Here is a 22,653-nt window from a genome sequence, read left to right on the forward strand (position 1 = left end):
GGATGGAAGGCTTTGGAAGTAGGGTTTGTCCATATAATATAATGGACACATCAGCCTTAGTAAAAGAGGGGGTTTATAAGTTAATTACCTGAACAGAAAACAAAAAAAGGGTTCCACCAAAGAGATTCCACAAGGAAAACAGCAGCGCATACACAAAAGAAACTGTGGAATTGATGATCCTGTCAGAAGTAATTGCTGCTTTTTATGGGGACGGGCAGGGATGGAGGTAATTCCTTGCAGGGATGGGTGGGGACGGAGAGGATCCTGACGGGGACGGGTGGGGACGGAGAGGATCCTGGTGGGGATGGGTGGGTGTGGAGAGGATCCTAGCGGGGACGGGTGGGGATGGAGAGGATCCTGGCGGGGACGGGCGGGGATGGGTGGATTTCTGTCCCTGCGCAACTCTCTACTCTGAACTGCACAGAAATAATCTTAGGGCCTCTTCTATCAAACTGCGCTAGCAGTTTTTAGCGCAGAGAGCTGCGCTGAATGGCCTGTGCTGCTCCTGACGCTCATAGGAACTCTATGAGTGTCGGGAGCAGCGCAGGCCATTCAGTGCGGCTCACTGTGTTTGATAGAAGAGGACCTTTGTTTCATTTTTTAAAATTTTATTTAGAGTTAGTAAGAATTATCCTCATTAGTATTTGGCAATAGCTAGGAAGAAAGATTTATCAGCTGTCTGGCGGGAATGTATGATAGCAAAATTTTAGCTTCAGTAATTTAAGCCACAAGTGTATGCTATTAGTTAATAGTATTTCTCATGTTCCTAAGTTTCTGACTTTACTTTTGTAATCTCCATATTATTCGCTTCATTTTTTGAGCTATATGCACAGAGAGAAAGGGTAATAAAGCAGCAGATGGACCTTTTCCTCTTTCATCTCCCTGCCTCCTTCTTTTTCTATTTCCTGGCCTTGCCAAAATTTCCAGTGTGCCAAATCACAGGAACTGAGCACAGACTGCAGCAACACCAGTGCCAGCCTCAGAATTATCATAATATCAGAAGTACTTTTGCTGCATGAAACATATTGACAGGGGAGCATTTCCTTTTGCAAATGGGGTACAGCATGAGGGGGTGCTGAAGTTTTCAGCCCAACCAAGAAGGGAACTATGCGGAGCCATGAAACTTACAAGATATTCCACATATTCACCCATAAGTTCAACACACTTGGCACATCGTGTCAGAAGTTTCTGTAACCCTTCCCCAAAATACTTTGAGGTCTGGTCACTGAAATACTGCTCCGCTGCTGCAGTCACCTCCAAATCACTTGAAAATTGTTGCCCTTTCAAACTCTTTTTATGGTTTGGAAACAGAGAATAGTCAGACGGAGCAAGATCTGGTGAGTAGAGTCTATGCACTGAAACCCCAAATGTATCATAACATCCATCATTTTGCCAGCCTTGTGAGCAGGTGCATTGTCTTGCAAAAAGAGAACTCCTTTCCACAGCTTCCCTCTCCTTTTTTTTCTTTCAATGCCTCCTTTAATCGGCACGACAAGTTACAGTAGTATACTGCATTATCTGTTTGACCTCTTGGAAGATAGTCAGTCATTACAACACCGTCCTGATCTCAAGACACTGCAGCCATGACCTCTCCTTCTGACTTTTGGATCTTGAATTTCCTTGACCTTGGAGAACCTGAATGCTGACATTATATGTATTGCTGTTTTATCTCAGGATCATAATGGTGTCATTATGTTTCATCAGCAGTAATTAGTTGTTCCAAAAATTTGGTACCAGCAAGCTGAAAATGCTGCAAAATCAACTTGAAAGTATCTACTCAATGCCGTTTCTTGTCAGCATTCAAACATTTGGACACCCACTTGGTTGAAAGCTCCTCCATACCCAGCTGCTCGTGGATTATACACCCAGCATGATCCCTGGATATATGTAGTATCTCAGCAATTGTTTTAGCTGATATTCACTGATATGCCAAAATCAGGTCATAGACATGGTCAACAATTTTAGGAGTTGACACCATTTGAGGCCTCCCAGACCTTGCTTCATCTTCAGTTTCAATCTCCATTCGGAAAGTTTCCACACCACTTTTTCACTGTGGAGTATAATGGGCATTTGTCAATCAATGTTTGCATCATACATTCATGGATTTCCTTTGGAGTTTTCTTCTGCAGGAATAGAAACTTCATGACAGTTGGTAGTTCCATGCTTCAAAATTCCACACTTTTCATTAACATGATTCAATAAATGAAACAATGTCAAAACATAGCATTACAATTCTGCAAATTGGCACTTTGCAAAATAAAATATCACTAGTTTCAGCTTCAGTGGCAAAATAACACTCAACATTTTGGAAGTTGGTTGGGCTGAGAAATTTTCAGCACCGCCTCGTATATGATAGATGCCATTGACTCATGTTCGAGTCCCAGCAACTTGATGAACATCATCAAGTTTTTGTGGCAGATAAAGAAGTAGATTACCGAGCTTTTATTCTGGGCAGTTGATGTTGTCACCATTATCGCATCCAACATGATCTTTCTCCTCCAACACTGCGCATCTGCTGCTGTCCAGATGAGTAGTACATCGTTAGTCTAATATCTCCAATGAAACCTGTCCACCTTGGGAGGCCCTACTGGTAGTGAAACTACTGACGACAGAACTTTCAGTTTCTCAGATACGCACAAGCCTCAGTGGCATGACAAGCCCATGTACAATGCCGTTTGTATCAGAACCTATAAACAAATGCACATATCTGCACCGTGTATGGGGCATATCCAAGGTTCTTTGGACATGTGAAATAAAGGTGTACAACCCCCCCCAATTTTGTTTTCTTACCAGTAGTTTCCTGTGTCATTTAATGTTGGGTTGTTTTTTTTTCAGGAGCAGTATCATAAATAGTGTGCATTATTCGGAAAATGCTCGCTCTTCGGGAAATATGCATATTCTATGCAAAGTGTGTACACTATTTTCCAATAGCTTATGCATGTGTGCACTATTTTTCAATACTGCATACTTGTGAAATGACATAGAAAAAGACACTGAACATGACAAACTTTCTTTGAAAGTGATGATCAACAAAACATGCTGAAGCGGTTGAAATAAACTGTACAGAACATCAGCAATTAGGAACGTAAATGCCACCTCCACTGAAATGCTGAAGGACCTGTTCTTGATCTACAGTGGAGTAGATGTCCTTTATGAAATGTAGATAGAAATAAACAACTGTTGAACTCTTAAACAGTGTCTTCAAAATTTTTCAAAACTGTTAGTTAATAGTCCTCAGCGACACCACCATGAACTCGAATACTCTCATAGTTCTTGGCTTTATGTGTCCCCTCCTCATCGGACTAATATTTGAATTTGACTTTTATAATTTAATTTTAATTAATACTTCAACTTTAAGCCTAACTTTAAGGTACTTAGCTTAGTGGTCGAGATGCTGGGACTTCAGACCAACATGTTTTGCTCTAAAAGCTTTATCAAAGCCTTCCTGCTTACAGCTCCTAATTCAGACCATACCATCATAAAAAGAAATTACATTACATTAGGGATTTCTATTCCTCCATTACCTTGCAGTTCAAGGCGGATTACAAAAGAATTATCCAAGATGTATTACAACAAGAACTTACAAAAAAAAAAAATTGGTCATTTTCAAAAAGAGTGAGAAATGGGTAAGGTTATTTGTTTGGCTTTAGTGAGAGGTGGAGTTTGAGACTTGCGGTATTATTTATTTTTTCAGAGTTTTCTTGAAGAGTATGGTCTTTATTTCTTTTTCTAAAAGTCTTGTAGTCGAGTGATGCCGTCAGTAGTTTGGCTGCTTGAGTGGCCAAGAGGCCATCACATAGTTTTTTCCGTTTGACCTCCTTAATTGGGGGGTATGAGAATGGGGTGTGAGTTTTCCTATGTCTGGTTGCGGTGTTATGGATGAGGCGGTTATTCAGGTAGTTTGGACTGTCTCCGTATAAAGTCTTAAATGGTAGGCAGTAGAATTTAAATTGCATTCTTGCTGGGATCGGAAGCCAGTGCGATTGGAGATATGCTTCTGTAATGTGATCATGTTTCTTTAATGAGTAAATGAGTCTTAGTGCTGTGATTTGGATATTTGTGACACAGACATCATACCCCTAGGTCTCTGAAATGGGAGTCACAAAATATAAATGCCATTAGCAATTTCTGCTTATATGTATGTATGTATGTATATCTATCTAAGGCTCTCATTTTACAAGCCTTATTTGTATTTGAGATGTGCATAAACTGGCACTTAAACTTTTATCTTACATAAACTTCTAAGTAACCATTTTATAAAGCTGTAAAATACATGTCTCAAACCACCTGCCACTAAGCACATTTAGGATTTGGGAAATAGCTTCTATTGAGCAACATTCTACTGGAAGGATTAAAGGGGGTATGGCCCCTTTACTATCTCTGTTGTTTTAATCCTCCTAATCCAAACTGACAAGGAATCCCAGTTACTGTGACATAGCCAGGATAATAGCTGGTTACGTTTCTAAGATCACAAAGTAACCAATTATGTGCCGGCATATCACCAATTATGTGTTGGTTTAGCATAAGCTTCAGAGGGCTTCAACATGAACCCCCAGCAATTTGGAACATGAGAATGGTGCAGGGCAGACTTTCACAGTCTGAATCCCGCAAACGATGAGATGGTTTGGATAGGCTGGAGTGAGCTTTGATGGCAACTCCAGTGGCTGGAACCTAAGAACAGTACCAGGTGGATTTCTACAGTCTATAGCTCAGAACTAACAAAGAAGAAGATACTTTAAACATGAAATTGTAATGCATGTAATTAATAGGGCAGAATGGATGGATTGTTTAGGTCTTTATTTTTATTTTATATACCACTTATAGTCTAAATGGTATACAGTCAGGTACTCAATAACATAAGAATAGCCTTACTGAGTCAGACCAATGGTCCATCAAGCCCAGTAGCCAATTCTCATGGTGGCCAATTCAGTACCTGGCCAAAACCCAAGGTATAGCAATATTCCATGCTACCAATACAGATTATGGACTTTTCCTCCAGGAACTTGTCCAAACCTTTCTTAAAACAAGCTACGCTATCCGCTCTTACCACATCCTCTGGCAATGCTTTCTAGCGCATAACTATTCCCTGAATGAAAAAAAATTTCCTCCTATTGGTTTTAAAAGTATTTCCCTGTAACTTCATCGAGTGTCCCCCTAGTCTTTGTAATTTTAATGGAGTGAAAAATTGTTCCACTTGTACCCGTTCTATTCCACTCAGGATTTTGTAGACTTTAATCATATCTCCCTTCAGCCATCTCTTTTCCAAGCTGAAGAGCCCCAACCGTTTTAGTCTTTCCTCATACAAGAGGAGTTTCATTCCCTTTACCATCTTAGTCGCTCTTCTTTGAACCTTTTCTTGTGCCACTATATCTTTCTTGAGATAAGGAGACCAGAATTGAATGCAATACTCCAGATGAGGTTGCACCATGGAGTAATACAGGGACATTATAACATTCTTTTTAAATAATTCCCAGCATCCTATATACTTTTTTGGCTGCCGCCGCACATTGGGCGGAAGGTTTCATCGTAATGTCTACAATGATACCCAGATCCTTTTCTTGGGTGCTAACCCCCAAGGTGGACCCTAGCATCCGGTAACTGTGATTCAGGTTATTCTTCCCAATGTGCATCACTTTGCATTTGTCCACATTAAATTTCATCTGCCATTTGGACACCCAGCCTTCCAATTTCCTAAGGTTCGCCTGCAATTTTTCACAACTTTGAACAGTTTGGTGTCAGATGCAATTTTAATCACCTAACTCGTCGTTCCAATTTCTAGATCATTTATAAATAAGTTAAATAGCACCGGTCCCAGTACAGACCCCTGCGGCACTCCACTGTTTACTCTCTTCCATTGAGAAAAATGACCATTCAACCCTACCCTCTGTTTTCCTAATCCACAACTGAACTTTGACTCCTATCTCATGACACTTTAATTTTCTCAGAAGCCTCTTGTGAGGAACTTTATCAAAAGCTTTCTGAAAATCTAGATACACTATATCAACTGGCTCACCTTTATCCACATGTTTATTCACACCTTCAAAGAAGTCAAGCTTTATCTGCTGTCATTTACTATGTTACTCACCTCCCCTTCCCAGGTGGTTAGAGCAGCAGACACTGTACATGCTGGTACATTCAGCAGTGTTGCCATGCCATCTCCGATTTTTCCCCTCAACAAAACTAGGTGGGAGAAAATGTACCGAGGCATGTCTTCTGTCTTTCTGCTATGGAAAATAATGTTGTGTTATAGGAGCTGTTGGCTCTATATGGCAGCAAGAAAGAAGACGCACTTCAGCACATTTATTGCCACCGGCTTCATCAAGGGGGAGGGTCAGATACAGTACAGCAACATTGTAGAAAGTATCATGTCTGCTACTGACCTCTGGGAGAGAGGGGATGGAGAGCTGCTATACATGGTGGTATTGGAAATAGTATAATGCGTCCAATATTCTTGATCAAGTTTCAAGTTTTATTAAAAATTTGTTATCCCGTTTATCGCATTTCTAAGTGGCTTACAATTTAAAAAAAAATTATAAAAAGGGGAATACAAACTATAGTTATCACAAGACAGTACTAGGCTTACATTTGTATTGGACTATGATTATATTGGGTTAAAGGGGTGAAATACAATACTTGATAGGAAAGTTAGACAATGAAGGTAAGAGGAAGAGGGAAGAGGTTAATTACATCTGTGTAGAGCAGGGATCTCAAAGTCCCTCCTTGAGGGCCGCAATCCAGTCGGGTTTTCAGGATTTCCCCAATGAATATGCATTGAAAGCAGTGCATGCACATAGATCTCATGCATATTCATTGGGGAAATCCTGAAAACCCGACTGGATTGCGGCCCTCGAGGAGGGACTTTGACACCCCCTGTTCTAGATGTTCCAATTCGACTAACAATTTCTTGAAATAACCCCCTTCTCAACAAAGTTAGGGCTCCTTTTACAAAGCCATGATATTGATTCTTCCATGGCAAATATGCTGCAGTCCATAGGGATAGAGGTTGAAATAATGCCTGTAGAGCAGGGATCTCAAAGTCCCTCCTTGAGGGCCGCAATCCAGTCGGGTTTTCAGGATTTCCCCAATGAATATGCATTGAAAGCAGTGCATGCACATAGATCTCATGCATATTCATTGGGGAAATCCTGAAAACCCGACTGGATTGCGGCCCTCAAGGAGGGACTTTGAGATCCCTGGTGTAGAGCGAGATTCAGAATGTTATAGGTTATAGATTGAGCACTTCCTTGAACAAAAATGTTTGTAGATTTCATTGAAACCTGTCATGATCTTTTTCTTCCTGAAGGTGAGTGGGCATTGAATTCCAAAGTTGTGGGGCTCTGATTGAAAATATTAATGAGCGTGTGGTATACCATAATAGATTATTTGTTGAGGTGTTGGTAGTACTAGGAGATGTTGATTTTGCCATTGGAGTGTGTAGGGGATAAGTATTCTATTTAAGAATTCAGGCTTATGGAAAGTTTGGGTCTTGAAGGCCAATAACAAAATGGTTTGTACACCCTCTTTACCATAGAAGGCAATGGATTAGGTACAGCAGGGGTAGACTGGGTGGTCCAAATTTCTAACTGCTCTTTGTCTGTTAACATCCAAAATTAAACCACTGTGAATGACAGGAAAACATGACTAGATTCATAGGCCCTGATTTTATAAAGTTCATCTAATGTTAGGTGCCAAGATCAGCATCTAATTCAATTGAGCATTAAGCTTATTCAATGCCTGTATTGGCACTCAACACCTCACAATCGGCTTTACTTTATCAGGATTATTCACTAAAGTTCAACAATACCTAACCAGCTAGGTTCCGCTGAATATTGTGGTTAGTGCCAAGCACAAAGCTGACTATGTTGGGGACATTCAGGGCTGGAGTCAGCTGCAAATAGACAAACATTACCAGACAGCCCTTTAGCAATATCACTTAGGGCTCCTTTTACGAAGGTGCGCTAGGGCCTTAACGTGTGGAATAGCGCGCGTTAAATTGCCGCACGTGCTAGCCGCTACCGCCTCCTTTTAAGCAGGCGGTAGATTTTCGGCTAATCCAGTGCGTGCGATAAAACCGATAGCACACTTTCGTAAAAGGAGCCCTTAGTTAAAAGCAACCGGTCCAAAAACCCAACCTAGCAATACACTGTTGGTAACGTCCCCTTCCTCGGAGTGAGCTCCATTTACCACTACTCTCTGTCACCTTCCACTCAAACAAGACCCAACCCAGGGCACTTGGTTTATGTATAAGTGGTCTATACAAAACCATTTTAAAGACTTTACTAAAATCTAAATACACCACACATTATTTGGGACTATCATGGAGATTAGGAGCTTCTTTTCTATGACTGATGATTGAACATTAAGCTTAAAACCTGAAGCTAGTTATCAAAGGATTTTTGCTGAGGTACTTTTGCGCCTAACATTTTATTTTTTTTTGGTGGGGGGGGAAACTATTATATTCTAGTGTTGACTTTATGCAATTTTGTTTCTGTGGTTTTGGAATCCCATACCCTGAATTATTGGACCTATTGGTTATCATCTTAGATTTGGACAATTCTGTTAAGGGATAGGGACTTGTATATTGCATTTTTTGTAGTTACACAAGCAGATTCAAAGTGATTTACTTGCAGGTATTCAAGAATTTTCCCATCTGTCCCAGTGGGCTCACAATCTATCTAATGTACCTGGGGCAGTGAAGGATTAAGTAATTTGTCCAGGGTTACAAGGACAAAATTTGTACTATTTTCTGCCTCAGATACCGACTGTCTAACTGATCCTATAGACTCCATCCCAGTTCAATTAGACACTAAGGCAAAAATATTCTGGATCATTCTGGATCAAAACCTCTCTTTTCACCAGTAAATCAGCTCGGTAGTCAGTAAATGCTTCTACAAGTTAAAACTCATTCGATCTCTTACATCACTACTTGACCCTCCCTCTCTAAATATTCTCATTTGCTCTCTTATCATTTCCAACATTGACTACTATGATACCCTTTACCAGGGTATAAATCAAAAAGAGATACATAGACTACAAATCTTACAGAATGCCACCGTTAAACTTATCTACCTTGCAAAAAAATTTGATCACGTCATCCCGCTTCTACGTGATGCCCACTGGCTTCTAATCCCTCACCGCATCACATTCAAAATTCTACTTCTCACCTATATAATCAAACAACACTATATTCCTGCCTTTATAGACAAATATTTAATACCCTACGCTTCAACCAGTGCATTACGCTAAATTATCAAGATCTGATTGTTGTCCCCTCTATCCAAGAAATCTTTTACAACACCACCAGAAAGTTCATCTTCTCAGTCATAGCACCCTCACTTTGGAAACTCTTCCCCTGCATATAAAGCAAGAGTCTTGTCTCACATTATTCAGGACAAAACTCAAAACTTTTTTATTCAAGGATGCCTACGATACCTAATCCAGGAGCCCTTTCTCTTTCCCTGAAATAATATTCATTTCAGGTTTTCAACTCCAAACGCCTCCCTAGAGGCAAATTAATTCCTAATATTCTACCCATCCTCCTCCATCCTTTATTATTATTATTTTATTTATCTCGATGTATTTTTTTTTTTACCACCTCTTATACCTTCCTTCCCTGTCATGTCAGTCTTAAGTAATATATGTAACCTCCCTCCCTCCTCCACATGTAATTATCATGTGGTGGTTTTTTTTTTTTTTTACTTTTGTTTTTAAATATTTTTATTGACTTTAAATCATCTAGATAAATTTTGATAGATGGTATATCAAAGAAATAATAAACTTGGAACAGCACAGGGTTTGAATCTACAACCTCAGGATTGTGAGTCTATAGCTCTAACCACTGCACCGCTGTAAGCTGAGTGGGAGTCCTTTACCTGCAGTCCTCTCAGTGGGGGAGGGGGGCTGGAGGGGGCTGTTTCTCTACCACATTTTTAATAGAGAGGATCAGGGAAACTCTGCAGCACTTCAGAGAGAATGCATGTCCCTAGCAATTGAAAACACAATATTAAAGCATCACTTCTCACTGGCAGTGGTGCAATTGGAGGACTTCTGTTCAGTTTAGAGGGAACATTGTTGGCCAAAACAACTTTTATTAGGTTCTCAATTTTTTTTCACATGAAAAGGGTTTTACTTGCTGAACATTCTCCTGTTGAGACTGGTCTATGATGTTTTTACTTGTAAAATTCCCTTGGTTTGAGAAAAATGTGATTTCATTTGAAAGCTTGAGTTAGAGTTTTCCTCTAAATGATTTTTCCCACAGTTTATTATTGTTAGTGATTTCAGAGCAGCATTTTTCTATATGTCCAAAAATATACTTCTACTACTACTGTATGCAGTGCTGTACAGAATCATGAAGGAGATAGTCCCTGCGCAAAGGAGCTTACAATCTAAACAAACAAGACAGGCAAACAAGATGCCATGTAGAAAATAGTTTCTAAGTGATAGGGAAGAGGGAAGATATTTGGGGGGGGGGGGAGTGTGTGAAGGGAATGGAAAAGAAGATGCTGGACATGGGGTAAGGAAAGGAAATGGAGGTATATCATCTAATGTTTACCTAAACATATGCATGGATCAATGCATATTTATGCTTCATTTTGCTCAAAATAACCTATTAACTTATACACAAGATATACTTATACAAAAATATATACAGTATGGGCCTGATTCTGTAAACAGTGTCTAACTTGTAGGTTTCACTCAACTACTAGGCATCCTTTATAGAATCATGCCTAGCAAGCCTGGTCATCGCTAGGTATCCTAGAGGTACCTAACTCATACACCTAGCGAAGTCTAAGTCAGCCACACCTATTCTCTGCCTCTAAACACACTACTTTTCAGTTAGGCATCGTCAGGCGTCAGAGGGAGCCTTGACATATGCTTCGCTAAGCGCCATGTAGATATATGCACGTAACCTTAATTGATATTTTTTTAAAAATTGTCAAATCGTGCACTCAGCACTGTTGCTCTTACCTTTCATGGACTAGTGTGGAACAATGATGACACTCAGGCATTTATCGACTCATGTGGAATTTATTTGGCCGCAGCCATGACAGCACAATTACATCAAACTGTTATCAACTGAACATAATAATCAAGCATGAACGGTGATGACCCGTACACTGTAACCGCACTTCTGACAATGGCATAACCCGCAAGGTACATCACCGGGCAACATATAACCAACCGCTGATCAGGCGCACAGCATATACCTCTCTATCCCCGCACAATGTGGGGTGCCGTACAAGCAACCCAGGCTCACCGGGACCCTTCCCGTTCAAGGAGGTGTCCCCTCGTCAGCGGTACGTAGCTGTGAAGATCATGGCCTGGCCCCCTGCCGTCCAAGCAAGGCGACGTGCCCCATGTCTTAACCACTGTAAAGATGTATGCCTTCTATCCATATGCTGTGCTTACCTGCTAGACTGGCTGCGACAGTAGTGAAGGGTGGGCGGGAGGGAAGCCGCGTCTCTCTCTTGGGATCGCCGTATCGAAAGGGCGACCTCCCTTCCACTCACCCCTGTCCCCTAACCCCCCCCCCCTTTTGTCTTCGTTGATTGGCCCTTCCTTTTCCTCCCTTCCCCCTCCCCCCTCCCATCCTTTCGCTCCGGCTTCGGCCGATTTGGCCGCGCTCCTCCCTAGGCGGTATCGGAGCTTGTTCTCAAATCGTGCACTCAGCACTGTTGCTCTTACCTTTCATGGACTAGCGTGGAACAATGATGACACTCAGGCATTTATCGACTCATGTGGAATTTATTTGGCCGCAGCCATGACAGCACAATTACATCAAACTGTTATCAACTGAACATAATAATCAAGCATGAACGGTGATGACCCGTACACTGTAACCGCACTTCTGACAATGGCATAACCCGCAAGGTACATCACCGGGCAACATATAACCAACCGCTGATCAGGCGCACAGCATATACCTCTCTATCCCCGCACAATGTGGGGTGCCGTACAAGCAACCCAGGCTCACCGGGACCCTTCCCGTTCAAGGAGGTGTCCCCTCGTCAGCGGTACGTAGCTGTGAAGATCATGGCCTGGCCCCCTGCCGTCCAAGCAAGGCGACGTGCCCCATGTCTTAACCACTGTAAAGATGTATGCCTTCTATCCATATGCTGTGCTTACCTGCCACTACCCGTGATAGCGAAACCTCGCTAATCGCGGGTTCCCCCCAAGTGTCATGGCTGCGGCCCCTCAATGCCATCCTGTATTGAACATATCCAGAGCGATGTCGGAACGGTGTATCCCATCCGGGCGGAACAAACGCGGACCGCTGTCCTATAGCCAGCTGGCAGAAATTTTTGCCCTGCACTTATTGAGTTTTGCAAGTTATCTCCACGGCTGTGTGAGATCTAACCATGGTAAATGGCTCATAAACAAAATATCTCCCCGGCTGTGTGAGATCTCGCAGCTTTTCATCCTAGCTAGCTTGCATAGAAACTGGGTATAAACTGAGTATAATAAAGCCTGCTGGCTGAGGATAAAACAGCAAGGTAGTGTGGGGGAGCCTGCTGGCTGAGGATAAAACAGCAAGGTAACAGCAAGGTAGCTTGGGGAAGCCTGCTGGCTGAGGAAAACCGTCGGGCCACATAAGGTAGCGTGGGGAAGCCTGCTGGCTGAGGATAAAACAGCAAGGTAGCGTGGGGAAGTCTGCTGGCTGAGGATAAAACAGCAAGGTAGCGTGGGGAAGCCTGCTGGCTGAGGAAAACCATCGGGCCACATAAGGTAGCATGGGGAAGCCTGCTGGCTAAGGATAAAACAGCAAGAAGCCTGCTGGCTGAGGATAAAACAGCAAGGTAGCGTGGGGAAGCCTGCCGGCTGAGGAAAACCATCGGGCCCCATAAGGTAGCGTGGGGAAGGATAAAACAGCAAGGTAGCGTGGGGAAGCCTGGATACAACAATAAGGTAGCGTTTTATTCATATATACCGCCATACCCAGTGAATTCTAGGCGGTTTACATCAATTAGATTAGGATCTGCAGGCAAGCATCAAAGTTACAGCTTTAATCGGACTAGCCGGAGGATGTGTAAGGTAGCGTTGGGAAGCCTGGATAAACCCTCTTAAGGTAGTGTGGGGAAGCCTGCTAGCTGAGTATAAAGAATAAGGTCGAGTGGGGAAGCCTGCTGGCTGAGGATAAAACATCGGGACACATAGGGTAGCGTGGGGAAGCCTATAGGCTGACCATCTGGCTGCCTTTTCTTGCCTAACTGTACACTGGACGTTGGGGTGGAAGGATGAGCATATTTCAAGTACTGATGAGCATATCCTGATGAAAACATTAGGAGGAAACATAAGGAACTTCCTCAAGTAGCGTATGCAATAGCCTAATATTGATGAATATAACCAACATACTATAACCCTAATGTCGCCAGTCATCAGGGACTTGAAGTAATGTAAACCCTAAATGTGAAAGTCATTCAGCATCTCTTGATGTGTTGTCAAACGTAAGGTAAACCCCGTAATGTAGGTCCTGCAGCGTTCCATGCGGTACTGTCGACCCAAAATCGAGGCAGCATCCTTCCCTATCCCTGATGTATAAACCGAATGTAGGTTCCTGGTTTGCACTAATAGTAATCTCCCTAAACCGGGTGTAGATCCCTGAATTTTGTTACCACTCTAAGGTAAGGACGCTCTTGAGCAGTGGTCTCAAACTTGTGGCCCGGGGCCACATGCGGCCCCTCAGGTCTTATATTGAGGCCCTGGGCATGTCATCCCTCAGGGGCATGTTGTCCCTCAGAGACCATTTTGAGGCCCTGGGCATGTCCATCAGAATCACCAAAGCAAAACAATAGCTTAGTGACCGAATGTCTGTCTAGCTGGGAAGCAAATTTATTATTGAGGCTTAGGCAAAGGAAAGATGCATAACCATGAAGGTTAACCTCATTGATTTAAGTAGACATTAATGATAAAGGTACTACGGCCAGCAAACCATAAAATAAACGATGTCAACCCGCCTTGAAACATCCACGACCCGAATATAGACCCAGACCTTATTTAGACCCAGACCTGTTTGTGCTCCCTCCATGAACAGTACTGTACCGCTTAGGGATTCTTCACATTCTTATCTCCTTGATGCTTGTGAGTGATGTTATACTGTACCGCTTAGGGATTCTTCACATTCTTATCTCCTTGATGCTTGTGAGTGATGGTATCAGGTCGCAAGGCTAAGGTCTCCGGTAATCAGGTAGTTAGCAAGGTGGTATGTGATGATAGCCTGAAAGGGCCTGGCAACTAGCTAAGGAGGAAATATATGCAGGTAATAGGATCGTAAGGTGGGAAATGATGATATCATGGCCGTGTGAATACATGAAATACCCATGAAGTGAGGTCAACACGTCCTTTGTCCGTAGCATCAAACAGTCCTAAGGGCCCGATCTGGGCACGGAGAAACCGCGAGGAAGCCTAATATGAGAGCTCAAAGCTATAAGGTCTACGTCTTACTCCTGCTCACTGGCTAAGGAGGAATGCATACATGAATGGAAGAGAAAAACATGATGCCCAGGATACGAAGTTTTGTTGAAGAGGGATTGATAATAAGACTCGAGAAGCGGGCGTGGTTACAGCACATGTGGTATCATCCTGGTGGAGATGGTTGTGGTGGCTCCTCTAAGGCCAAGGTCGATTGCCAACCAACAAGACGTTGGCGCACTGTTGAATCCCGTGTTGATCTATTTGCCTCTGGAATTCCGCCATTAAGTCGGCCAAATCTTGCTGGGGCTGAGCCGTAGAAGCCATTGCCGCTGGTGAGGCCGTAGAAGCCGCCGCTGCTGGTGAGGCCGTAGAAGCCGCTGCTGTTAGAGCCGCGGTTGTTGTTGTGGCGCGTGTTGTCCTCGTCTTCCGTTGACTGGTAGCCGCGGGCTTCTTCTGCGCTGCTGGTTTTGAGCGTGGCTTACTTTGAGCCGGCATGGCTAGATTAAATACTAATAGAATAAAGGCAATCAGTAACGGCAGACGAGGGTAGGAACCCGAAACCGGCCCTAGTATAATTAAGGCCCCCTTTCCGGATCAAGCGTCAGAAGCAATATAAAACTAAGGTTATAAGAAACTCCAGCTGGAGAACAGCGCATTGCAGCCAAGTAATAGTAATAGCATATGGTGGCATCTAAGAGCATCTAATGACTTCAAATAGCATATAATGGCATGTAATAGCAAATAATAGCCTTACAGAGCATAATAGCAGTAAATAGCATATAATCGCCGTAATGAGTCTATAACAGCCTTAATGGCAAAGCATGTCAGAAAATTCCTGCTGGAGAGATCGCCCTGATAAAAACTCCTGCTGGAGAGATCGCCCTGATAAAAACTCCTGCTGGAGAGATCGCCCTGATAAAAACTCCTGCTGGAGAGATCGCCCTGATAAAAACTCCTGCTGGAGAGATCGCCCTGATAAAAACTCCTGCTGGAGAGATCGCCCTGATAGCTCCTGCTGGAGAGATCGCCCTGATAAAACTCCTGCTGGAGAGATCGCTCTGATGCAAAGTTAAAGGTATAGCCTATAAAGCATATAATCGCATATAAGGCATGGATAGCCGTGGATAGCATATAATTGCGTAAGCGTATAGCATTTAATCACATGGCATATAATAGCCGTGGAAAGCATCTAATAGCATAGCATTTAATAGCAGTGGATAGCATCTAATTGCGTAAATAGCATAGCATTTAATCAAATAGCATATAATATCCATGGATAGCATATCATTGCGTAATAGCATAGCATGTAATCAAATAGAATATAATAGACGTGGATAGCATCGAATTGCGTAATAGCATAGCATGTAATCAAATAGAATATAATAGACGTGGATAGCATCGAATTGCGCAGCATTTAATCCAATAGCATATAATAGCCGTGGATAGCATATAATTGCGTAAATAGCATAGCATTTAATAGCATGTAATGTTATCTAAAACAAGGAAGCTCATCAGAAAGAATAAATATATATATTTTATTTTATTACTCATCGAGAACTCCTCCGGCAGGCTCCAGCAGAGAGGGGCCACGTGGGTGGTCGACTCTCTCTCTGGTAGAGTTCCGAAGCTACCTGGGAGGACGAGGGCCTACCCAAATTTCCAAGTGGCCATAGTCCTGCCGGGCCATGTGGGGGAGGGGCCAACCTCTCCCAGCAGCAGCGGCCCCCAACAGGAGTGGCTCACCTCCCCTGCCCCCCAGAAAATTTTTTTTTTTTTTTTGATTAGCAGAAGGCACAAAGGCAATTAGTGCTCACCCCGCGAGCGAGCGGGGGCGAAGGCACGCCGTGATCAGGGCGGCGGACCAACAGCCGGGGCGGGGCGAGCCGCCCCCCCCAGCGGAAAGCGGACGTGGGGACAGGGCGAGTGGGACGGGACGAGGCGGCTAGGGATACGGAACCCTATCGGGCCCCACGACGTGCGGCAACGGAGGAGGACGAAACTCGGCCACGTGAGCGCCACTCAAACCCCCCTTGTCAGCTGTGCTCTGAACAATGGAACTCCATTACTAGACAGCAAAGTATACCATACATTCACACAAAATGGCACATTAGGGGTCCTTGCCTAGCAAAATGGACAGAGCAGTCGCAGCTCAGCCTCTCTAGCATTCCCAACAACTTCCAGATCCGTTCCTACCAGAAGACCTTTGCTGCTCTCTCTCCTGCCTTTCTGATATCCAAGCGTCCGAGTGCAGGGCGCCGCCCAACCTCCCGCGCGCCGAGCAGACAGGGAGGGCGGATGCACCGGGCGGGCTGGGACGTCGACTCCACTCCCCAGCCGCGGGCCGCGTCGGGGCCAGCGGCGCCGACAACCAGTGACCGGCGCTCAAGGCCAACGACTCTGCTCCTCCTAGGCCGCGGGCCGCGTTGGGGCAAGCGGCTCGCGGCACCGACCGCCTCCGACCGGCGCTAAAGGCCAACGACTCCCCTCCCCCATAGGCCGCGGGCCGCGTTGGGGCTAGCGGCTCGCGGCACCGACCGCCTCCGACCGGCGCTCCGGGGCGCCGGCGCTAAAGGCCAACGACTCCCCTCCTCCTAGGCCGCGGGCCGCGTTGGGGCAAGCGGCTCGCGGCACCGACCGCCTCCGACCGGCGCGCCGGCGCTAAAGGCCAACGACACCACTCCTCCTAGGCCGCGGGCCGCGTTGGGGCTAGCGGCTCGCGGCACCGACTGAATCTGACCGGCGCTCCGGGGCGGCGCGCCCCCTGGCCGCGTGTGCAGCGGCCCAACTCCCTCTCCGCCAGGACTCCTCCGGCAGCTGCACCAGCGTCCCGTGGGGAAACCGACACCGGTCCGAGACACTCCGGTGTGCAGCTGCCAGAGAGAGGACGCAGGAGAGGAAAGTCCCCCGCTGGAGCTTGAAGCGCCGGTACCTGCGAGGCAACAGACCGCCAAAGGGTGGGAGGAAGGGAAGCCGCGTCTCTCTCTTGGGATCGCCGTATCGAAAGGGCGACCTCCCTTCCACTCACCCCTGTCCCCTAACCCCCCCCCCCTTTCGTCTTCGTTGATTGGCCCTTCCTTTTCCTCCCTTCCCCCTCCCCCCTCCCATCCTTTCGCTCCGGCTTCGGCCGATTTGGCCGCGCTCCTCCCTAGGCGGTATCGGAGCTTGTTCTTTCTTAATTGTTTTTTGATAGCACGGTCAATTACCACAATTAACAAGCAATTAAGCTGCATGTGAACTTAAGTTAGGCATCACTTAGGGCTTCTTTTACTAAAGTGTTGGGGCCTTGACGCATGGAATAGCGCGGGCTAAATTGCCACGCGCTAAACCTTAACGCCAGCATTGAGCTGGCATTATTCTAGAAGCGTACCGCGTGGTTTAGCGCACGGTAATTTTGTGCTTGTGCTAAAAACACTAGCGCACCTTAGTAAAAGGAGCCCTAGGTGTCTGTGAATAGGGCGCCTAGTGGCGTCTAACCTAGTCATTGTTTATAGAATCAGCTACTATGTGCAGTGGATCATCAGAATATATTTTTCAGAAACAATTTAGTTTTTCTTTGTAAATAGTTATCATAAATAAAGTTAATGGTCCCTTAGAGACCTTTTTTTCTAGATTTGTAATAATACTCATTTAATTTAACAGATATGTAATAATAGCTTTTGTCATTATCTATATCTATGCCAAAAAAGAAATGCAGGAGGGCTCCTGTATCCGTTGATTCTGTATCTGCAGTTTACTATGGCCTGAGCACCGAACGCTTCCCCCACACTCTACCTCACCATGCCCAAAGCCACCCCAGCACACCTCCTCCAACCTTCACTGGCAGCAAGCAGCATCTCCTGCCTGCTGCTCACGATAGTCTGAGATCCCTCCTTCTGATGTCACATCCGGGTCTTGGGATCAAGAAATGACATCAAAGGAGGAAGCTCAGGCTGGCATGAACAGCAGGCAGGAGATGCTGCTTACTGCCAAAGAAGATTTGAGGAGGTATGCCAGGGGGCTGTGGGCATGGTGGGGTAGAATGCGAGAAGCATATGCTCGATACTCGAGCCATGGTAGACCATGTTATAATAGTGTTCACTATTATCCGCAATTTCACATATCCGCAGTAGGTCTTGGAACCTATTACCCATGGATATAGGGGCCTTACTGTACTAAGTTTTAGCTTAAATTCTAGTAGCTTACTAAAACATATTTTCATTATCTTCATTGTTCATAGGTGGGAAGTATAGTTCAGTTTCACTGCAATAAAGGATATCTTCTCCAAGGATCAACAACTCGGAATTGCCTTTCAGATTTGACATGGAGTGGAATTCAGTCTGAATGCATACGTAAGTGATACAGAAAAGACATCATGCAAACACTAACTATTTTTTTACTAGATTTTATTTCAGGATATCTGTTCTTTCTATAAAATATTTATTTGAAATTAATCCTGGGAATGTCTTTTCACTTTTCTGTGCTCTCCGACAACACAACTTCTTTAACAGAAAAGAAATATGACAGGACGATGGTTAAGTTATCTTTGACTTACATTATGTAAAATATAAGGACTTGAAGGATCATTTTTGAAAATGATGTCTAGGTCTGACTTGGACGGTTCATAGTCTAAAGCGCGTGAGGACAAAGGCGCGCCAACAACCGAGCGCGGACAACTGAGTGCAGGACTTCATCGCGCCAAAGAAAACCCATATTTTAAAAGTCTCTGACGGGGGGTGTTGGTGGGGAACCCCCACACTTTACTTAATAGAGATCGCACTGGCGTTGGGGGGGCTTGGGGGGTTGTAACCCCCTCATTATACTGGAAACTTAACTTTTTCCCTGTATTTTAGAGAAAAAGTTAAGTTTTCCGTATAATGTGGGGGGTTACACCCCCCACACCCTCCCAACATGGCAGCGTGAGGCAGCGCAATCCCTATTAAGTAGAGTGGGGGGGTTCCCCCCCACGACCCCCGTCAGAGCCCTTTAAAATATGGGTTTTCTTCAGCGCGATTAAGCCCTGCGCTCAGTTGTCCACGCCTGGTTGTCGGCGTGCCTTTGTCCTCACGCGCTTTTGACCTGTCACCGACTTGGACAGTTCATGCTAAATGTCCAAAGTCGGAAGCACAGAAACATCCATTTTCAAAAGCAGAGCCGCTAGATATCTCAACTTTTTTTTAAATTGTTTAGTTGGAAATCTAGACCAACAGGATGTCCATCCTCTAGGATGCCTAACTTTATACTCCATTTTCAACCACAGAAACGTCCAAGTTGAAAACATCCAAATGCAGACAATTTGGACGTAGAAGTGGCCATCATTGTGATAGACTAGCCACACATGCATTCCAGCTAACAGTGGGACACCTTAGAGGGCACCGCTGTGAACTTCACATAAAGGATGCTAGAAATACATTTAATAATAATAATAACAGTTTATATACCGCAGGACCGTGAAGTTCTATGCGGTTTACAATGATTTAAAAAATGCTACAAATTGAGTAGGACTTACATAGTTGGGGATTAGTGACTAACAGTTTATGAGATCAGTTGTTGTGAGAGAGGTTGTGCAGATCAGTTACCTAGGTACTGTTTTTAGGTGTTTCCTAAATTCCCCTTAGTTATTTGCATGCATAAGTAATTTTTCCAGGTCTTTGCACCATAAAGCTTCTTGATAACCCCCTTCTAATTTACGGTGAGCCCTCTAAAACTCCTCAAAATCTAGTATACCCACCTGTCTACCACCCCAATAGCCCTTTTGGTTGCAGGTGTTGTCTGTGTGGCAGTATGGTAGGGTTTTGGTGGCCTCATACTTTCTGTCATAAATGAAATGGTTAGAGTGGCTTATGAGCTAGGGTCCTCCTCTTTTTGGTTCATTAGCCCATCCATGCCCCGCGTGCTAGCCGCTACTGCCTCCTCTTGAGCAGGTGATAGTTTTTCAGCTAGCGCACGCTAATCCAGTGCGTGTGCTAAAAACACAAGCGCACCTTCGTAAAAGGAGCCCATAATGAATCTAAGGGATAGGCTGATGTTACTTAAAGCAGTGATTCCCAACCCTGTCCTGGAGGAACACCAGGCCAATTGGGTTTTCAGGCTAGCCCTAATGAATATGCATGAAGCAAATTTGCATGCCTATCACTTCCATCATATGCAAATCTCTCTCATGCATATTCATTAGGGCTAGCCTGAAAACCCGATTGGCCTGGTGTTCCTCCAGGACAGGGTTGGGAATCACTGACTTAAAGCACTATTATCCATGCATGTGGCACTTTCCATTAGATATCCCTAGATATATTAGGGATTCAAATAATCAGGACATTGATAGAGGAACTACAAAAGGTGTCAGAATACACAATGGCCCAAATGAAAAGAATCTCAATACAAGAGTGTACTGTATAAGTGTATAACACACAAACCCAAAATGTGTATGACTTGTTTTGTAGGATATATTAGAGAATGCCACGGGGACAAATTTTCCCCATTCCCGCAGGATTTCAATTTCCTTGTCCCGTCTCTGCGAGTTTTGTCGCTATCCCTGCCCCATTCCTTTAAGCTGTGCCTTAACCACACAAGCCTCGAACACTTATGATTTAAAATCTTTGAGGCTTGTGTAGATGAGGACAGAGTTTGCGGGAATGGGGCAGTGACAGGGAAAGAACTCTCTGGGATGGGATGGGAAAATGAGTTCTCGTGGGAACAGGGAAAAATTTGACCCCGTGTCATTCTCTGAGATATATCAGAAAAGGAGCTGCTCCCATATGAGTGGGATCTGGAGCCAAGATAATGAAAATACCCTTATTTTGGGGTGCTTATTTTATGCTAATTGCATATCATATAATGTGTAAGTGAAATCAAATATAGGTAAAAGTGGCAGTCATTCAAAAATAATGCTATCAAAATTCTGCTGAATAATCCAACCCAGTGAACGGGACAGAGTCGGTAAAACATTGAGTCAATCAAAATCAACTTATAAGCAGAAGACTCAAACCGTCCCAGATTAACCTTTTCCTCACTAGTGATTAGAAGAGATGCCGAGGGAGTTTAAGAGATTTCTCTATGGGTAAGTGTAAACTAGCTTCAGAACTAAGCCACTCAACAACCAGAACCAGGGAAGAATTAATGAAGCAATAATAACAAATTCTCCCAAAACTATGTACACTGGAGACACCGTGTAGAGAAGCTTATACATCTCTCCTAAATAAAGGGGCACCAGGTAGGGATGCACCCTTTCTCTGTCCCTCTTTGCTTTATGCATGGAACCACTGGCCTAGAGAGTTTTTGCAAGACCCAATGATAGTGGGCTTTCTGTTGGGGCATTCTGTTTTCATACTGGCTCTTTTCATAGATGACCCGTTAGCAGCCTTCACTAGACCACAGCTATCCTTAGCCAGGGTTCAGAAGTTGTTCCAGGATTTTGGACAGATTTCAGGCCTTTGGATAAATGCAGATAAATCAGAAGTGTTGAATCTTACTGAAAGTGTTAAAAAACAGTAGAGGGATGGGTTTCCCCTTCGGTGGGTAAAGAGCAAGTTGGTTAATTTTAGGGGCATTTTCTATAAGACGTCTACCATATTTTTCGCACTATAAGACGCACCTGACCATAAGAAGCACCTAGGTTTAGAGGAAGACAGCAAGAAAAAAAAATATTCATTAGTTTGATCCAGTATGGCTATTCTAGTGTTTTTATGACCATGTTGGCATAGTATTACTCTCTGAATTATAATTCAGAAAATAATACTATGCCAACATTATTATTATTACTAATTATTAGTCTACTTTTTTGCATCCATTTATAAATCCTATTCTCTTCAAAATCCTCCTTTTGTGTGTGTTAGGTGTTATTAATTCGGGTTTGAGTTCTAGCCACTTGATGAGTTAAAGATCCAAAAAGAAGTCGGTCAAGTGCATAATATTTTTGAAAATGTTGCCAGACAGACATTCATGTCTCTGTTTGTTGTTGATCAAAATTTGTACGTTGTTTCACTATGGAAAATAGCTATTCTTTTGATGTGAACCGCCTAGAAGTCGTCTGACTATGGCAGTATAGAAAAATAAAGTTATTATTATTATTATCATTATTCATTTTGGATATTTTCAGTGAAAAAACAAAAGTTCATCTCACAGCCATAATTCAACAGGAAATCTAGATATTTATCCTGTTTGCTTATGGCTATGAGATGCCTGAATTATTGTTGTTTTGGATGTTACGAGGACAGGTACTTTTACTTACCCACTCTTCTACAAAGCCGCACTAACGGCTGCCGCGCA

At 43.9% G+C, this 22,653-nt stretch overlaps 1 protein-coding gene across 1 annotated transcript in view; it reads left to right on the top strand.

Moving 5' to 3' along the window:
- CSMD3 (CUB and Sushi multiple domains 3) overlaps positions 1 to 22,653 on the top strand; it is a 1,852,015-nt gene that overhangs the window by 1,783,919 nt on the left and 45,443 nt on the right. Inside the window, exon 64 of the mRNA XM_033933128.1 lies at positions 18,629 to 18,740. Coding sequence (XP_033789019.1) covers positions 18,629 to 18,740 — 112 coding nt within the window. The remainder of the gene's footprint in view (positions 1 to 18,628; positions 18,741 to 22,653) is intronic.

The sequence above is a fragment of the Geotrypetes seraphini genome, chromosome 2, assembly GCF_902459505.1.
Source record: "Geotrypetes seraphini chromosome 2, aGeoSer1.1, whole genome shotgun sequence".
In the NCBI taxonomy this organism is placed as follows: Eukaryota; Metazoa; Chordata; class Amphibia; order Gymnophiona; family Dermophiidae; genus Geotrypetes; species Geotrypetes seraphini.